This window comes from Melanotaenia boesemani, chromosome 4 (assembly GCF_017639745.1).
Source record: "Melanotaenia boesemani isolate fMelBoe1 chromosome 4, fMelBoe1.pri, whole genome shotgun sequence".
NCBI classification, from domain to species: Eukaryota; Metazoa; Chordata; class Actinopteri; order Atheriniformes; family Melanotaeniidae; genus Melanotaenia; species Melanotaenia boesemani.
The window spans coordinates 37,234,872-37,252,551 of record NC_055685.1 but is presented as its reverse complement, the minus strand read 5'-3'; the positions used below and the strand labels follow the sequence as shown (position 1 = coordinate 37,252,551).

At 42.3% G+C, this 17,680-nt stretch overlaps 1 protein-coding gene across 2 annotated transcripts in view; it reads left to right on the top strand.

The window, feature by feature from the left end:
• Window positions 1-17,680, top strand: part of neurl1aa (neuralized E3 ubiquitin protein ligase 1Aa) — a 93,077-nt gene that overhangs the window by 30,764 nt on the left and 44,633 nt on the right. Inside the window, exon 1 of one of the 2 annotated variants that reach the window (XM_041983859.1) lies at window positions 9,939-10,194. The exons of the other annotated variant lie outside the window; for it this stretch is intronic. Coding sequence (XP_041839793.1) covers window positions 10,161-10,194 — 34 coding nt within the window. The 5' untranslated portion in view covers window positions 9,939-10,160. Of the gene's footprint in view, window positions 1-9,938; window positions 10,195-17,680 lie in introns of those variants that run through there. 2 annotated transcript variants of the gene reach the window in all.

Below are 17,680 nucleotides of genomic sequence, written 5' to 3'. Positions count from 1 at the left end.
TCAGAAGAAGGAAAGGAAAAGAAAAAAGTGGCAGAGCAAGAGATAAGACAAGAGTCAACATAGGACTGGCTGGAGAGAGCAGAGAGGAGACAGAATGGATGCTGAATTAGCCTTAATTAAGGGAGCACTGAAGTTCCTAACATCTGTTACGGATGCTGCTATGGGTAGCATCACTAGTGGCCAGCAAAAAACAGACAGAACGCATGTGCTCCTCATAGACTGTATATAAAAGATGGATGGAGCTTCCGTACAGCACCCATAGATTTCTGAAGAGTTGAATTGAAGATCATTGGGCGGTTCCCACGTCATCATCTTGGCAGCGTCACGCATGTCGTCATTCCCTGAAAATCCAAAAAGACATGGAGCTGAGAGGGGGACTGTTAAGGTGGGAGTGGATGATTGACACCCATCAAACTCTGAGTTGCCTGTAGCTAAGAGCTAACCGAGCTAACCCGGAGCTAATGGGAATAACCAGCTAACGGAGGTAGGCGGGCTAAAGCTAAGGCGCGCTGTTAGCCGGCTAAAAACCGCGGTTGTGCTACACTCTCCCTTCTTGCCGCAGATATTGGATACCTGTTAATCTAAAGGACACGCCCCTAATTATGCCAAATTTCAAGATTAAATATTATCCAAATGGATGATTTAGAAAAAAATTCACCCGCCTCACAGTTGTAATGTAGGTAAATTTGACCTATTAATCCTAAAATGGCTTTTTGTATCAGGCTTTAAACATGTTTTTTTCTGCTGTGAAGTTGGTCTTTTTAACATGGGAGTCTATGGGGATTTGTTCTGTTTTGGAGCCAGTCCCTAGTGGATGAGGGGTGAACTGCTATTTTTTTGCACTTCCGCATAGGCTTCACATTTTACTGGCCGAGGTTGCCGCTTGGTGGTCCTCCAGTTAGCTTAGAAAGCAGCTGAATTTTGTTCTCCCCTATACTTGTTTTTATCTATACTTCAGATTTTTCAATTGAATTCAGTTTTATGTAATACCGATTCACAAGAAAGTCAGGGAAGCACTGAAAAATCCTCCCTCTGCCGCTATCATTTGTCCCTTTCTGTCAAGAGCCAAGAATAAAGAGAAGGAGGAAAGACTCAAATGTAGGAAAGCAGGAATTAAGGTTGTTTAATTTAACTAAAAGCACTACAAAGGCAGAATAATAATGAACAAGAACTAAAACTAAACAAAAACTCCAAACAACTAGGTAAAAACTGACAATGTAACACGAGACAACACAAGGACAACCAGAACAGGAACTGCCACGAGGATCTGGCGCTGGACAAAAGAAATCAAGCAGTATTTATACAGAGGGAGCTATTATAAACTAACAGCAGGCGATACAATCAGCAACTGAAGACCAGATGGGGAAGAAATGAAAGTTATCTGGAACCCAGAGGGTACAGATAAAGGAAATAAAATAAGACTAGATTCAAAACCAAAAACAGAACTAAAACCCACAGACCACAACACTTTCCATCTGCTGCCTTTGGTGAGCAGTGAGCTGTGGTTAATATGCTATGTAAATGGCCTTCAGTTGAAGAGCAAGGTGACCTTCTTAAATGAAAAAGGTCCTCTTTATTCTTATAAAAAAAAGGTGTTGGGTCAAGGGAGGGAATTTACATTAACAGCTTGGTAGCTAATACTTAGGACTGACAAATCCTCATCACCACTGTAGCTACAGCGTAGCTACTCTCACATATCTTATTTCCCTCACTCTGTCCCTCATAGATGGGCATTATCTGAGTGCTGCAGCGCCTGCAGCTTTCAGGCCTGCAGCAAAAAGCTGGTGTGCGAGACTGAGGTCACCTCAGATATGCGATGACAGCCCAAGTCAGAGACTGGACTCTTGAAGGGTCACCCGGTCTGTCTGCCAGCAGCCTGAGGCACATAAGGCAGCGTGGAAGGTGAAGGAGTGAGTGCTGAGAGTAAAGAATGTGCAGCACTTGCTCTTTGAGTTGGGGAGCCAAACTTAGCCTCAGTCTTGTATCTCCATTTTATTTTTAAACAATATAGTTTCTGTGGAAATATATGTATTCGAATGATTGTATAATTTGTATATACATTATAAAAAAGACATCTGGGGTATTTTATAGGTGTGGAGCTAGAGGGGTGGTCAGGGTTGCGCTGGCCACCACAAAAATTGGATTGGACACTCCATGTGCCATTTTGGATGATTGACAGGTTACTGGAGGAGGATAGAAACGTCTTTCCGGACCTGCATGGATCACCAGTATCTCTACACCAGGTTGAGTTAAATTTAAAGCAGTTTCCTAATTAATTATCCTTTAAACATATTGACAGGCTTCACATTTCTAGACACGATTTTGTTCCAGTGCAGGAACAACTCCTAACTTTCTGTAGGGCTATTAACCTGATGTTAGCATGAAGCTACATAGCAGTGCTGATCAAGTTGTATGCTAGCACCTGAAATATGACTGACATCAGGCTCACAGTAAACACTTTTCCTCTGTGTCACCGGGACAGAATACTCCAGTTTTTATTCCTCCATGATTAGTCAGTCAGAATATACCCACCACACATCAAAATATGGATAATTTTCTTCTTTAAAGCACATCTTGTGTATTCCACAGCACAAATTGTTTAAGAAAAGCAATGCTACATGTCAGATCTCTGTCTAAGACCCGGTGCACACATAATGATTTCTTTAATCTTATGAGATTTTTTATCTGGTCAAGACCTCACGCGTGAAGATATTGTGTGTGGTGTGCTCCGAAAATGTAATCACAGAACAACACACATATAACAATGCTGTCCCACAACTCATCTACAATCTATTCCTCCAAGCCGAACAAACGTTGAAACGTAGAAGAAGAACCATAGCAACAACCGGAAAAAAATGAAGAAGAAGAACCATAGCAACAACCGGCAAAAAATGAAGAAGAAGAACCATAGCAACAACCGGCAAAAAATGAAAAAGAAGAACCATAGCAACAACCAGCAAAAAATGAAGAAGAAGAACCATAGCAACAACCGGAAAAAAATGAAGAAGAAGAACCATAGCAACAACCAGCAAAAAATGAAGAAGAAGAACCATAGCAACAACTGGCAAAAAATGAAGAAGAAGAACCATAGCAACAACCCGGCAAAAAATGAAGAAGAAGAATCATAGCAACAACCGGCAAAAAATGAAGAAGAAGAAACAGCAACAACCGGTAAACACAACACCCAGCATGGAAGAGGATATATAGGATGAGGGAATGACGGTGGCCTTGGGACTATTGTTAGCAGAAAAATACAGAAATGAAAAAAATAACAGACTGGAGACGGTGTGAACACGGACTTTATTTACTTCCTTGTTCCCCAGCCAGCTGGCTCTCTGATTGGCTACATTCTGTACCACGTCACCATCCACGCAGTCACAATGCACAAGTCATCGGCGTTCCTCAGCAATTGGCTCTGAAATATTAAACATGTTCAATATTCCAAATTGTCAGCAACGGCCCGTTTTGGAGCGGATTATTGGGACAAATCGGCTCGTAACACACCACAGACCAAATGATGATTGGACAGGGACATCTCTTGATTGCCAGGAGTTTGCCATCCGAAGTCGGGAAGAGGCAAAATCAGGACAAAAACAGCCCAAAAATTGCTATAAACAAAACTTTAATTTTAAATGATTTTATGTTCTTATCTGAAACTTGGTTGCAAATTATGGATGGTACTCTATGGTCTCACTATTTTAATTAACCCAGGGTCAATAGCCATAGTGGTGGCTGAGTATGTGTCTACAGGAAGAATTTTAAGCGTCAAAAGATTAATTTTAATACATTTTAATACATTGTGCTTTGAGCCTGTGGTGTACTTAAATAACGAGGCGATGCACACGTTTAACCACCTTTATATAGTATTGGACTGGGAGCTCTTTTACCATGTTCCCGCGAGGGCAAAACACTTCCTGGGTTGTCCAAAGACATGCGCAGGAGGTTCAACAACAAGTACGGCAAGTCTCTAAGGTCAAACCACACAAATCTGTCATAGTATTAATACACCACATTACCTCCCCCCTTAGAATAAAGTAACTTCAACACAGTGCCGTAACTGTACTTGCCCAATGCAAAACATCAACTAAAAGTAGCACATTCTTTACACAACATTTCTCTCTAAGTGTATCATTCCCTGGTTAGCTGTTCACTACTGCATATTAATTCTTACATAACTCAAACAAATAACTAACCCTCGTTAATAACTAAACATTTTCCAGCATCTCAGTTATTCTCTGTAGCGTGCTGGTGGCCTAGTCGCACGCCCTGAACGCCTCAAAGTCACTGTCTCTGGATCAGGCGGCTCAGGCTGCCTCGACTCAAAAACTTGTGGCACAGGTGGTGCAGGCTCCGGTTCACCTAAGCCGTGCTCCTGTTCAGCTGACTGTGCTGCATCTTCAGGATCTAGATCTAAAACGTCGTTATGGTAGCGCGGTCTCAGCTGGTCTCCGTGACGCCTGTACACCTGGTCAGTTCTCTCTCCTTGAACTCTGTACGACACCGGCCCAGTCTGTTGTGTCACCACTCCTGGAATCCACTTGGGGTTTTCCCCTGCAGTGTTGCGCAGATATACAGGATCATCCACATCAAACTGTCTCTCAGTAGCTCGGCCGTCGTGTTCGTCCTTCTGCTGGTATTGTCTCCTCCTAACCCTCTCTGTGATGCTCGGTTTCAGGAAGTCCAACCGCGTGCGTACATGCCTCTTAAGGTGTAAGTCCGCAGGTGACTCTCCGGTTGCACTGTTGGGAGTTGTGCGATACCGCAGTAGGAAGTGTGAGACTTTGTCTTCCACACTCAAATCCTCCCCAGCAAGCTTCTTCATGCCTGCTTTGAATGTAGCGACGTATCTTTCAGCTAGGCCATTTGTAGCTGGATGCCTTGGTGCACCAGTTGTGTGAAGAATGCCGTTTCTTTTAATAAACTGCTGAAACTCATCTGATGTGAAAGTTGTGCCGTTGTCAGTGACGATTTGCTCTGGTATTCCGTATGATGCAAAAAGTCTCTTAAGCCTCGAAATGGTTAAGGAAGAGGTTATTTGTGACATCTTGAAAACCTCCAACCACTTTGAATATGCGTCAACCACTATCATGAACTGATGACCCATGAATGGGCCTGCAAAGTCAACATGAAGCCTCTTCCATGCCCCTCCCGGAAATTCCCAGGGGTGCAGAGGGACTTGCCGCGGCATGCGTTGTTCCAGCTGGCATGTCTCACACTGCTTGCAGACCTTTTCAACATCGAAGTCTACATGTGGCCACCAGACATATTGTCTTGCAACTGTTTTCATTTTTACAATGCCAGGGTGTCCGCTGTGGATCTCTTTTAACACTGCATTCCTCAGTTTTGTAGGGACTACTACTCTTGTTCCCCATAGCACACAGCCCTGCTCAACGGACAGTTCCTCTCTCTTTTTGAAATACACTCTCAGCTCTTCGGGTATTTCCTTTGGCCATCCTTCCATGATGTATCTGTGCAGCCTTGAGAGTTCCATGTCTTTACGAGTTGCTCTGGAAATCTGTTTTGCATTCAGTGGTGCCCCGTCGAGGTGTTCACAGATCAGTGCATTTAGGCAAGCTGTCATTGTGCCTGTTCCTGCGTCTGTGGTTTCAGGCAGTGGGACACGAGACAGTCCATCAGCATTGCCGTGCTCCTCTGACTGTCGGTAGGTTATGCAGTAGTCATAAGCAGACAGTGTGATGGCCCATCTCTGAATGCGCGCTGCTGCCATTGTAGGGAGCCCTTTACGTTCTCCAAATAGCGTGAGCAGGGGCTTGTGGTCAGTGACCAAGTTGAATTTACGCCCCCACAGGTATTGATGGAACTTCTTTACTCCATACACCAGGCTTAACGCCTCCTTCTCTATCTGTGAGTAGTTCTTCTCCGCTGGTGAGAGCGTTCGCGAAGCATAAGCTATTGGATGCTCATATCCATCAGGTGTTGTGTGCTGAATAACAGCTCCAATCCCGTATGCTGAAGCGTCACATGCAAGAGAAAGTGGCAGGCGTGGATCATAGTGAATTAACACCTTGTCACTTGTTAACAGCTCTTTGCACTTATCAAAAGCGCTCTGCTCCACTTTACTCCATCTCCATTTTGTTTGGCCCTTTAGAAGTCTGTAGAGTGGGGCTAACACGGTGCTTTGTTGTGGCACAAAGCGTCCATAGTAGTTCACTAGCCCTAGAAAAGCCCTTAGCTCTTTGACGTTAATGGGGGCTGGAGCATCATGTATGGCTCTGACCTTGTCCTTGGAGGGGTAGACTCCTCTGCCATCCAACACGTGACCTAGGTATTCGATCTGTGTCTTACCGAAGTCACACTTTGACTTTTTCACTCTCAGGCCATTTTCTTGAAGCCGCCGCAGAACTCTCTCCAGGTTCATCAGATGCTCAGCTTCGTCCTTGCCCATCACGAGCAGGTCATCCAGGTAGACCACGACATTGAGATCCTTCATCAAGTTCTCCATGATCCTCTGGAAAATACTGACAGCCGAGTTAATACCAAAACAAAGCCGATTGTACACAAACAGCCCTTTGTGTGTGTTCACAGTTGTGTATTTTTTTGACTCTTCGTCCAGGAGGACCTGTTGGTATGCGGCTGCTAGGTCTATTTTTGAGAATATCTTCCCACCACATAACGCCGCCAGCACCTCTTCAATGCGTGGTAGTGGGTACGTTTCTGTATTTGTAGCCTGGTTCACTGTTACCTTGTAGTCACCACATAGGCGGAGTCCACCATCCCGCTTGGACACGGGGACTACTGGAGCAGCCCACTCGCTGTGCTTCACTGAGCTTATGACGCCATCTTTTTCCAGGCGCTCCAGTTCTTCTTCTACCTTTTTCTTCATTGCAAAAGGCAGGACACGGGCTTTGTGGAACTTTGGCACTGCATCAGGCTTTACAGAAATGGTTGCTTTAATGTCCTTTAATGTCCCCAATTCATTTCTGAAGACATCATCATATTTAGCAAGTACATCTTGAATTGACTTGGGCCGCGCTGTCTGATGTGTTGCCTTTTCTGTGACTTTTTTGATCATTTTCCAGTTCAGCCTGATCTGGTTTAACCACTCTCGCCCACACAGTGAAGGCCCTTCTCCAGCAACCACGAGTAATGGTAGGTCAGCAGTCTGATTTTCATATGTCACTTTAGCCATGAACTGGCCTTTCACCGGAATAGTTTCTCCTGAGTAGCCCTTTAGAGTTACGCTGCTGCCCTCTAGTGGTACATGCGAGAATGACTGTTCATACACGCTTCCTGAGATTATGCTGACTCCTGCTCCTGTATCTATTTCCATCTGGACTTTCGTCCCATTTACATCAAACATGGCCTTGTATGGCTGATGGCCCGTGCCGCTAGCAGTAAAGACCGAATACATGAGAACTTCGTCTTCTATGCCGTCAGCCTTTACGTAGCCCGTTAGCTTCCCTTCTTTACTTTTACCGGTTTTCTCCTTTTTATTATGTTTCTCTCGCACCGGTCCCCCAGCCCTGCATGCTTTCTGAACATGTCCGATTTTGCCACATTTATGGCATTTAACAGACTTATAGTAACAGTCATTGGCGCTATGATTCTTGCCTTTACATCTGTAGCATCCCTCTTGTTTTGAGAGCGGGCGTCGTATCTGCTTCTCCGTCATTTTGTGAACTGATGCGGCGCCGTCCTCGCCCTTCCTCAGCTGTTGCGCATCTCGGTGGGCTGTCTCCATGTTGACTGCAAGCTCCACAGCCCTTGCGAAAGTTAGCCTATCCTCCGAGAGCAATTTCCGCTGGCAAGCCTCCGAACCGACTCCACTGACAAATCCGTCACGTAGAGCCTCATCCAACCTGTCGCCGAAATCACATTTTGTGGCAAGTTGGCGCAGCTCGGCGGCATATTCAGTAACCGTCTGGTTGCTCTTCTGCACACATTTACGGTACCTGAAACGCTCGGCTATGACCAGCGGCTTTGGCTCATAGTAATCCTTCAGAATGGTCACAATTTCGTCAAAAGTCTTCTCTTTAGGTTTATCAGGCTGGACCAGGTTACGTAGAAGACTATATGTCGCCGCACCGACTGAGCTCAACAAAACGGGAACCTTCTTCTCATCTGCTATATCATGAGCTTCAAACAGCAACTCCATGCGCTCAACATAAGCAGACCACGTTTCCTGCTCCGGCTTGAACTCGTCCGGTCTTTGGGAAAAATGCGCCATCTTCACGAGCAAAGCTTGCTTGTTCTTTGCCAACTAAAAACCGATTTCCTCGTCGCCAATTATGTGGTGTACTTAAATAACGAGGCGATGCACACGTTTAACCACCTTTATATAGTATTGGACTGGGAGCTCTTTTACCATGTTCCCGCGAGGGCAAAACACTTCCTGGGTTGTCCAAAGACATGCGCAGGAGGTTCAACAACAAGTACGGCAAGTCTCTAAGGTCAAACCACACAAATCTGTCATAGTATTAATACACCACAGAGCCTTTGAATTTTAAACTTGCTGGTCCCTTACAGATTGTATTTGTTCTTATTTATTGCCCTCCAAAACCTGCTGGTGCCTTTTTAGCTGAATTCCCAGAGTTTTTATGTTCAGTTGTTCTTAATAATGATAAAGTTGTTTTCTGTGGTGATTTTAATATACCTGGCTGACACTACCAGTTCACAGGCAACGGACTTTTTTATACATCACAGATGCATTTTAAACAGCATGTATACAGCCCAACTCACGACAAGGGCCACATGTAAATGTGTAATTTATCTTCCTTAGATTTAATGGATTTTACTACAGCTGACCATGAATGTTGAATAGCTAATGTCCGGGTATTAGTACAGTTTCTACACATGTTGGAGTACTCGTATTTTTAATTAAAGAAGTGCGGCAGAGTTCTGTGCACTTTTTAACAGTAATTATCGACAATTGCCCGAACTTGCAGATATGACCTGGTCAGTTATTTTAATTCTGCCTGCTTGTCCTCCCTTGATGTCGTCGCTCCACTGAACTTAAAACTAAATCTCTTCACACCAAACAGCCGAAGATTAATGGCAATGTTCGTAAAAGGAGGAAAAGGCAAGCAGAGAAAGAGGAAATGGAAAAAATCAGGATTTCAGATACATTTTAATATCATGAAGGATTCATTGATAACCCTAAGCTGTATGGTAAAGATGGCAAGAAGACACTGTTTCTCAAAGCTAATATCTAACAATAAGCATAATCCCAGGTTTTTTTTTTTCAGTGTTGACCTCCGAGTGAACCCAGCCCCTCCTAGTTATCCTCTGAAGGCTGAAATGTTTTTAACTTATTTTAATGAGAAAGCCGAGTCTATAAGATCTTCACTTATCCCCCATGCCCCTCTAATTGGTGCTTTTTACCCTCCAAAATACATTTTAGCTCATTTTATATGTCCCTATCTGAGAGTTTTTACCAGCTCTCTTGATGTGATGATGCCTTCAAAGTTCTTAGTTCGGGTAATTCACTCCATTGGGCTTGACTTGCTTTCTGTTTTTAACAGCTCCTTGTAAACTAGTTGCATCCCTTATGTCAAAGCTGCATGTCTGACTCAAAAAAAAAAAAAAAAAAAAAAAAAACTGGGCTGCATCCATTTCTTTGTCTTGATTCGTGAATAAAACAATCAACTTTCTATAGTTCTTTTTGAACTTGTGACAAACATTTCCACTTGATAATGTATCAATATTTTATTTCTCGCGTCTTTCTAATGTGACCAGTTATCACAGTAATAGAGAAACACAATCGAGATAAAGCTTCCCTGCTAAACTCTCTGGCCACCCCATGTCTAAAAGCCTAGCTCCGCCAGTAATTTCCACTGTCAGGTCTGCACCTCGTGGCCCATAAATAGCCGCAGAGTGCGGCAGTGACAGCGTTAAATGCGCTCAGCCTGAGTCTCCACCTTCTATGTAAATGCCAGTGTGAGTGAGTGGGACCCGAGGCGGAGAGAGCGCTCCGTGAATGAGGAGGCGGGGGGAGTTGCCTTTACGGACCTGCGCTCGGAAGGCGGAGGTGTGTGTGTGTGTGTGTGAGTCTCTCCGCTGTTCCAGTGTTTTGCATCAGTTCGGAGGGGGAGCGGCGGTACGTTACCTCTGGATGCAACCATGTCACGAGCGCTGGGCTGTGCCACGAGAGCATCTGAATAGGCTGATCCATCCGGGCGAGACAGAGAAGGAATAAAGCGATGGGTGGCCAGATAACGCGGAGTGCCTTATACGGTGAGGAATAAAACGTTTTTGTCTGCATTTCTGGTTCGGTACGGGTTCTGGAGCGTTTCATTCATAACAGACTGTGTTGGGCTGTTATCAGGTTGCCACTACAGCCTATTCTTCGGTCACAGTTACGTCACTCCGGTAATTAGGGGGTCTGGAGACGAGCAGCTGTGTCTTTTGATTAATGCAGCGTAACAAACAGGATATCACCCCCTCCTCGCGCACTTACAATGGGACATGATTCCACAGAAATGTTATTGTGAGGTGTTTTACTCAGGTGGAATGGGTTTGGGGAATGGTGGGAAGTGACGGGGGTTCCCTCAGCTCCGTGCTTTCCCTCATTAATAACAGGCTCAGAGCTGCAGAAAATCAATGCATTGATGCAGCTGTGTTGTCCTGAGTGCTGACAGGGAAGTGGGAGCCTCCATCTGATGTGATGTCCTGAATGATCAGGAGGACTTTTTTCTGAAAATTTGATTTGATGTAGATGGACAACCTTTCAGCCAGTTTATAATTAGGCTTTATGTGTCAACAATATGGCCACCTCCAGGCCTATATTGTAACATCAAACACCTCCACCACCTCCTCTTCAACCAACCAAATTACCCCACAGAAACAGAAGAAAGTGACCCCCATGGACAGCATGATGATAACTGATGTTTAAGTGAGAAATCCAAGGGAACGTGTAGGAGGTTAAGCTGTGACCCTGCTCCTCCAGCTTCTCCTGGTTTTGACCACCTGATCATTCTAATAAAAGCCCCAAGATTAATCCAATTACTCTAAGCAGGACAGACAGCAGGAAGAGCTCCTTTTCTCTGGGATCAAGGTCAAACACCTCATGAAATTAGTGTCCGCCAGGTGTGTTTGTGTGTGTGTGTTAACTGCATGGTATCAAGCAGTTCCTCCTCTGTGTACTGTAAATATTGGCGCTCATCCGTTAAGGTACAAAATGGTTCCAGCTAACAGCCGTGTAAAGAGTTGTGTAATCAGCAATGTGACTCTGTTTGGACAGAAGACTTTCTAAGGAAATTAGATTTTAAAATGAATATCTGCCTCAGTATTAAGACTGACACAAAATATGATGACATGTTTCTCTATGGCAGAGCCTAAATATCTGAAATCTGCAGGTGATTTTTCAGATTATCTATTTTCTGTCGTATTGACAGGCATCTAATTATAGGCCACATTCTGGTAAGCGTAATGTAGTCGTATATTTGCAGAATGACCGAAGTAAATTAAATATCCTTCTATAACAAAATTGCAGAGAGGCTGGTCTATTAATTATTTTACATGTTTTCTTGCTTTTTCATGGCACATTTCTGGTGAAATGTTAAGAAAGGCATATTTTAAGTTTTCTTTTGTTCGAGAAGTCTTGTTCAGAAGCTGATATAACTCATCATTAGCTGCATTATTTTATATATCTTTGCTCAACCAAACTGGAGCCTGAACAGTTGGCCAGAATCAGTAAGTATTGGACTAGCACAAAATTTTGAATACATACATACAATCTGAATACAACAGAATGTCCTTAGATGTAATTTTAAAATAGCCTTATCATGCAGTTTGTCCTGCAGAGCAGTCTTTGTATTGAAATGCTCACAGCAACTTGTGCAGGCCCTGAATTCTGGCTACATCCTCACAGGTAGCCAGAGAGTTTGGGACATACATTTCTGGAAATGGACAATTTTTCCCTTTTCGATAGAAGTTGAATGAATGATAGTAACAGCATTAACTCCCTGAATGGATTTGAGCCAGTAAAACACTTTTTATTGCTCATAAACAGTAAACTCTTCTTGCAACCTGGCTGCTTTCGGCTTCTGAAACTTTTGTTACACCAACATATTTCTGTTCGTCTATAAATTCACAGCTTTTAGAGTAATTTGCTTTTCAACTTTAAGCCAAAACAATGATGTTTTTTTTCTACCAAAGATTCTCAGCCTGAGGGTCTGGACCTCCAGGAGAGTCATGAGATCATATCTTGGCAGCCACAAATGATCATGGAGAACTTAGAAATTAAGATATCGGTTAAATATATTTACTTCCTTGAGTCTCAAATTTGGTTCTGCATAGTTTCAGCCTGAATTATGAGTTTGTTCTTTTTGTCTAACATGCTGCAGTAAATGGGCTGTTTTATGTTTTACCTAAACTGTAAACTTTATTTATATATATTAACATTTAAAATTACCAACATGAAATAGAGGAGAGTGTCAGCAACACTGAGTCCCTAAACCCCCCGACTGCACCCCAGGTGCCAAAATATGGCAGCCTTCTGCTCTGTAGTAAAGCTATTAAAGGTGGGTAAAATGTAAAGCCCACATTTGGGATTAACAAAGTTCAAATTATATCTATATGTTGTGCATCATAATAGATTAAATCTACCTGCAGACATTTGTCTTAGTTTATACATCACCTGGACAACTTAAACATAGAGTAGATTTAATTGTTAATCAGATCGTACTAATGCATGAACACAAGTCACTAGCTGGAAGTGAACATAAATGAAAAAATATATAAATGAATGAAAAAATAATTTGTAGCTGATGACTTTGGCCAACATAGAGTCTAACTACGGATCTCCTGAAAGTCCGACTGCTCCAGCAGAAGCCAGAAAACTCTGAGCTTTACCCTGACCTGAAAAAGCTGAGAATCACTATTCTATTTATTGGTTAATTAGGTTTTTTGTTGTTGTTTGTATTTTTAAAATGTCTTACTAAGACATATAAATATCACCTGAAATTGTTGAAGTGACTCTTAAAACTGCTGTAATTGATTAAACAATTTGCAGAAAATAAAATCTTTCATTCGTTTTCTCTCATTAATAGTAGAATGACCAGAAAGGCTATTTAGGATTCAGCTCTTGTATTTCTCTGCTTAAGCTGAGCTTTTAGTTGTTTTTGTTCTTTTCAATTCTAAAAACTTGACATCTCGACTTCCCAGAATCCGTCCCAGAAACTTTGACTGAAAGGAGCAGGAAAATGCTGCAGAGCAAGAAACATAATGTTTTAATTCACTGAACTTATTGACGTGGATGTTGATTATTACTAATTATTATATATTATTATATCTTAATATTCCAGAAAGTTTTCTGTGCCACGATCGCTATTATGAGCAAACATCAAGAGTCTGTTAGTGGGAAGAGGAGTGGGCTAAACTACATTTAAAAATAAACTACAACTGTTGCTATGACAACCCACATCCATTGATAGAGAGCATTTTACTTCTTCAGCCGCTTCTTTCTGGGACTGAAAGGCAAAATTTGTGGATAAAATAAGTTATGAGTCCTTGCAGATTTCTTTAATCTGTCAATTTTTTTCAGCTAAACAGAGCCAACAATGAGCTAAAGCTAATCCAGGTTTTTTTAAAACAAACATCACTGTTATTTATGCTCTCGCTGTTTCTGTGCATGAACAGATAATGCTCCGTTAAGTCGTTCCTCTGTAGACTGTCTCAGGTGTGGTGCAGAAGAGTACATCTAAGCAGCGTTTCTGAGTCTGTTGCATAATTGAGTCTGCTGAGTGTGTGGGAGCTCCACTTCTGTTCTCCCGATTGACTGAAAGTGGGCCAGCGTCTGAGGCTGATGTGATGGAGCGTCTGGCTCCGTTCGAACTGAATTAGATTCAAATGCAAAGCTGATACTGGGTGACAGAGATGATACATACGTGCTGGGAACAGATTGGAGTACTGTAACATCATTTAATGTTTAAGGACGAATAAAGGCGGTGGATGAATATGTTGTTTCGTGCTCTCTGTGTGTTTAAGTGACAGAGGCGGCTTTAATCAGACCTGGGCTGCTTCTGTGGACTGACAGCAACGTGTTACTTCTCTGACTGAAAGCAGCTGTTCTAGACATATCAATTTTATCACCTGACATGCTGGTGTTTGTTCAGCAAGCATGCAAAACCTTGCATTGCATCTTTGCATGCACATGAACAGGTCACCTTAGAGGCAGCACCCACATAATGACTTCCTGTAGAAGGGAATAGCATCCTGTCTGCCATCAGCCAATAAAGGCTGCGTATCTGTACACCTCACCAGAAGCCTTCTGTCTTTTACAGTCAGAGAAGCATCACTGGGCTTCATTTTGCCCCACTGTATGCAGCTTTAGAATGGTATCATGGTTGTGTAACCCTGCTCATGAAGAGACTGCAGTTAGAGCAGGAAGACAGGTGGGTCATAGTGGATGACATGAGCTAGACTTCATCGTATCATGCGTCTCACATTTCGCTGCTACATCATCTCAATGTGAATTATTAAAAGTAGCTTTGGGGCTCTGGTTAGGCCATCACAGCACACTGCGCTTGAATCATTTAATTATTTTACTTACTGTGAGCATATTCTGACTTACACACGAGAAGCTAACTGTTTTTACAGACTCACCAGACTCACTGTGTTCCTAAACAGTAGGTGTTACTTTAAGAATTATATTAATACACCACAAAACACCACATTATTCATTTACAGATATTTCCCTGTTTTTCTATTCTTTTTTTTTTTTCTATTCTACAGTCATTTCGCAGACACTTCTCCAAAGCGACTTACATCTGTCTTACTGTGGATATGTCTGATGTCTTTCTTGCCTTTGCAATAGTTTTGGGTTTTGATGCATGTAGTGGCAGACCTGCACACACTCCTCTTTCCCATCTCATAATGCATGAGCGGCATGCACGGCACATTAAACATCACCAAAGTGCCATAAACCTAGCTGTATGTTCCCAGCCTGGAGAGTAGGGTTGCCAGAAAACGAGGCCAAAACAAGTAACTTAGGTAAAAAAAAAAAAATAAAAATCTCCAATTTTATTGGTATGCAAAAAACTAACAACCTGGAACCTATTTGACATATTATTATTATTATTATTATTATTATTATTATTATTATTATTATTATTATTATTATTATTATTATTATGCTGTTTTCCAAATACATTTTTGTAATAAAATTTGAACATACAAAATTGTGAGTATTTAGTGTTTATTTTTAATGACTTTTAGTAGTAACAATTACTAGTAACAGTTGGACTAAAGGTTTAATCTTATGTTACATTAATTAAAAGCCACTTCAACACTCAGCGTTGCAGCTGGTGAAACTTTTCACCATCCATTGTTGTGGTATTACCCTTCAGTACTTCTACAGGATTCTTCCCAGTGCCTCATGAAAAGGTGCTCACTATCTTGTGTTGCTTGTACAGTTATAAAGATGCAACACTTTAGCTGCTGGAAGCTAATGCTAATGCTAGCTTTATTGTCATAATTTCTGTCTGACTAAGCACAAGAATGTATGTCCATTTTTTCTCCATGTGGGTGCTGATTTCTGATCATGTCATTGTTATATTAAAACAGAGCTAAAGTACTTGGAGTCATTATGTAAAAGAGATGCTGACACAGAGAAAAACATGCTTCCACACTTTTTTTTTTTGCCACACTTGCTGATGAGCTGCTTTTCCGCAAAAGATTTTGGTTGTGTGGGTTACTTAGCTACAGTTACCCTCCAGCAGGCATGCCCACTCAACTCACTTAGTAGCAACAAATTCTCCAGAATATTTGCTGCTATGTTCGCACATCTTCTCCTCTGCTGTTCTGGGACTGGATGGAAGGTCTTTTCAAGAAGTCCAAAGGAAATGTTGAGTAGCCTATATTTACATTCACGCATGTCATGGAAAACGATGAGTAACATGTTAGCAAAGGTGGCAGATACTCATTGATTACCTTGTATAGGGAACATTTGGATCACAAACCAGTGTCTAATGCAAGCTAATCCATTTATAATTTTATAGAGAATTTTGAATGTTTGTGATTAAAATAGTTTTATAAGCCATCCGTGAAACATTACTTTGGGAGCGAGGCATCTGCCATGATGTTGCTGAGTAGCCCATCACACCGTTTGGCCGCCACCAACATGATGAGCGATGAGTCTGTGGTGAGCTCCTGGTACCTGTCCTCAGGTAGAACAGCAGCTACAGTTACGGTCAGTACCAAAGGCGAGCAGCATATTGGGTTTCACATAATTTGCTTGCATGTGTGTAGCATCTGCCACACACGTTTGAAGATGAGTAAAAAGAGGAAACATAATACCTTGTGAAACACTATAAAACGAGCCTGGAGCGTGTGCATGGTCTGAACCAGGTTGGAAAGCCTTAATGATAATGTGCATGATTAATAGTTGCTATTATAGTGTGATTCATTTCACAGTTGTTTTTGCATCAGGCTGAAATGCCATTTTGTCATGAGTGAGTGGGATTGAATACATCATCCAGACAGAGCTATGTAAACATCATTAAGGAGCTGTTTGTCTGTGCCCCGCAGGCTCGTTGGTGCTTTTTTAAATGATGCTTTCAGCATATGTACAGAAAGAAAAATCTAATAAGAACTTAGCAAGATGGTACAAGATGTCTTCCTTAACTTGATCACGTTTGCAGTGGAAGTCAAACATGACAGAGAAAACTTTGAAAATGCAAACAAGTCTGTATTTGATGTTGCACCTTGCTTATTCCCTTATTCTAAATAGCTTAGAGACTTAAGATGAGCTGCTATCATGGATACAGTCCGGCCATGTGTGCGTGCATTTGTCTCTCTGCAGCCTCATTGGATGAGCATTAATCTGGGCTTTTTACAACAAACGGGAAGTGGGTTGGCATTTGGGCTACCTGTATAACATAAGCACTGATAGGCTGGTTTGATTGAACACTACAGACTTATTGTGTGTTTCAAGGTACTAAAATGAGCAAAACAGTAGAGATGTGGGTCAGTGGTATCTGCAAATACCAATGAAGGTTTGTTTTGCAGGACCCACGAGACACGTGTGGGATGTGCGCTGCTGAGAACAATAGGAGGAGAAAGTTCAGATGTTAACAATAAAGGATTCTTCACACAGCTAATTCAGTACCCTGTAGATATATATTAATCATATGAATGCATGGCTTCCATGTGCTGGGGTGACCTGATAGTCTCACTGTTACCTTGTGAGAACATTTCATTTGGTGGATGGCGTTTATAGTTGCTCAGCAGAACCAGACAGTGATTTCCCTACCAAATGCTGAGTAAATATTTGAGTAGGTCTCTCCCACCCCTAAAATCCTATTTGCATCAGTTAGCTGGATCTTGGCGCGCAACAGCCACTCCCGATTAAAGGAGACGGTCATGTACTTCTCACTCGCCATCATCAGCCAAATGAAATGCTGAGAGATTAGCTCAACACTCCACAGAGGTGTTCATTGGGGTATGACAGGTATTAGCTGTGCACAAGTCTGCATATTGTGATGAGGGATTGGGGCTGTTGTGCATGTGTTGTTATTAGTGGGATAACGAGTGCTGCACTGCGGGGCAGAGGAGCACAAGCTTTTCAAACAGTTTTCTTCCTAATAAGACATCCTTGACCTTTGGCTAAATACCTCCTGCAAAGCTGTTAAAACTGTCTGATAACGCCAGCAGAGCGCTGCGTGCACAAACACAGGTTTATAAGAGGCAGCTGTCAGATTGATCTTAACAGGAACCATTT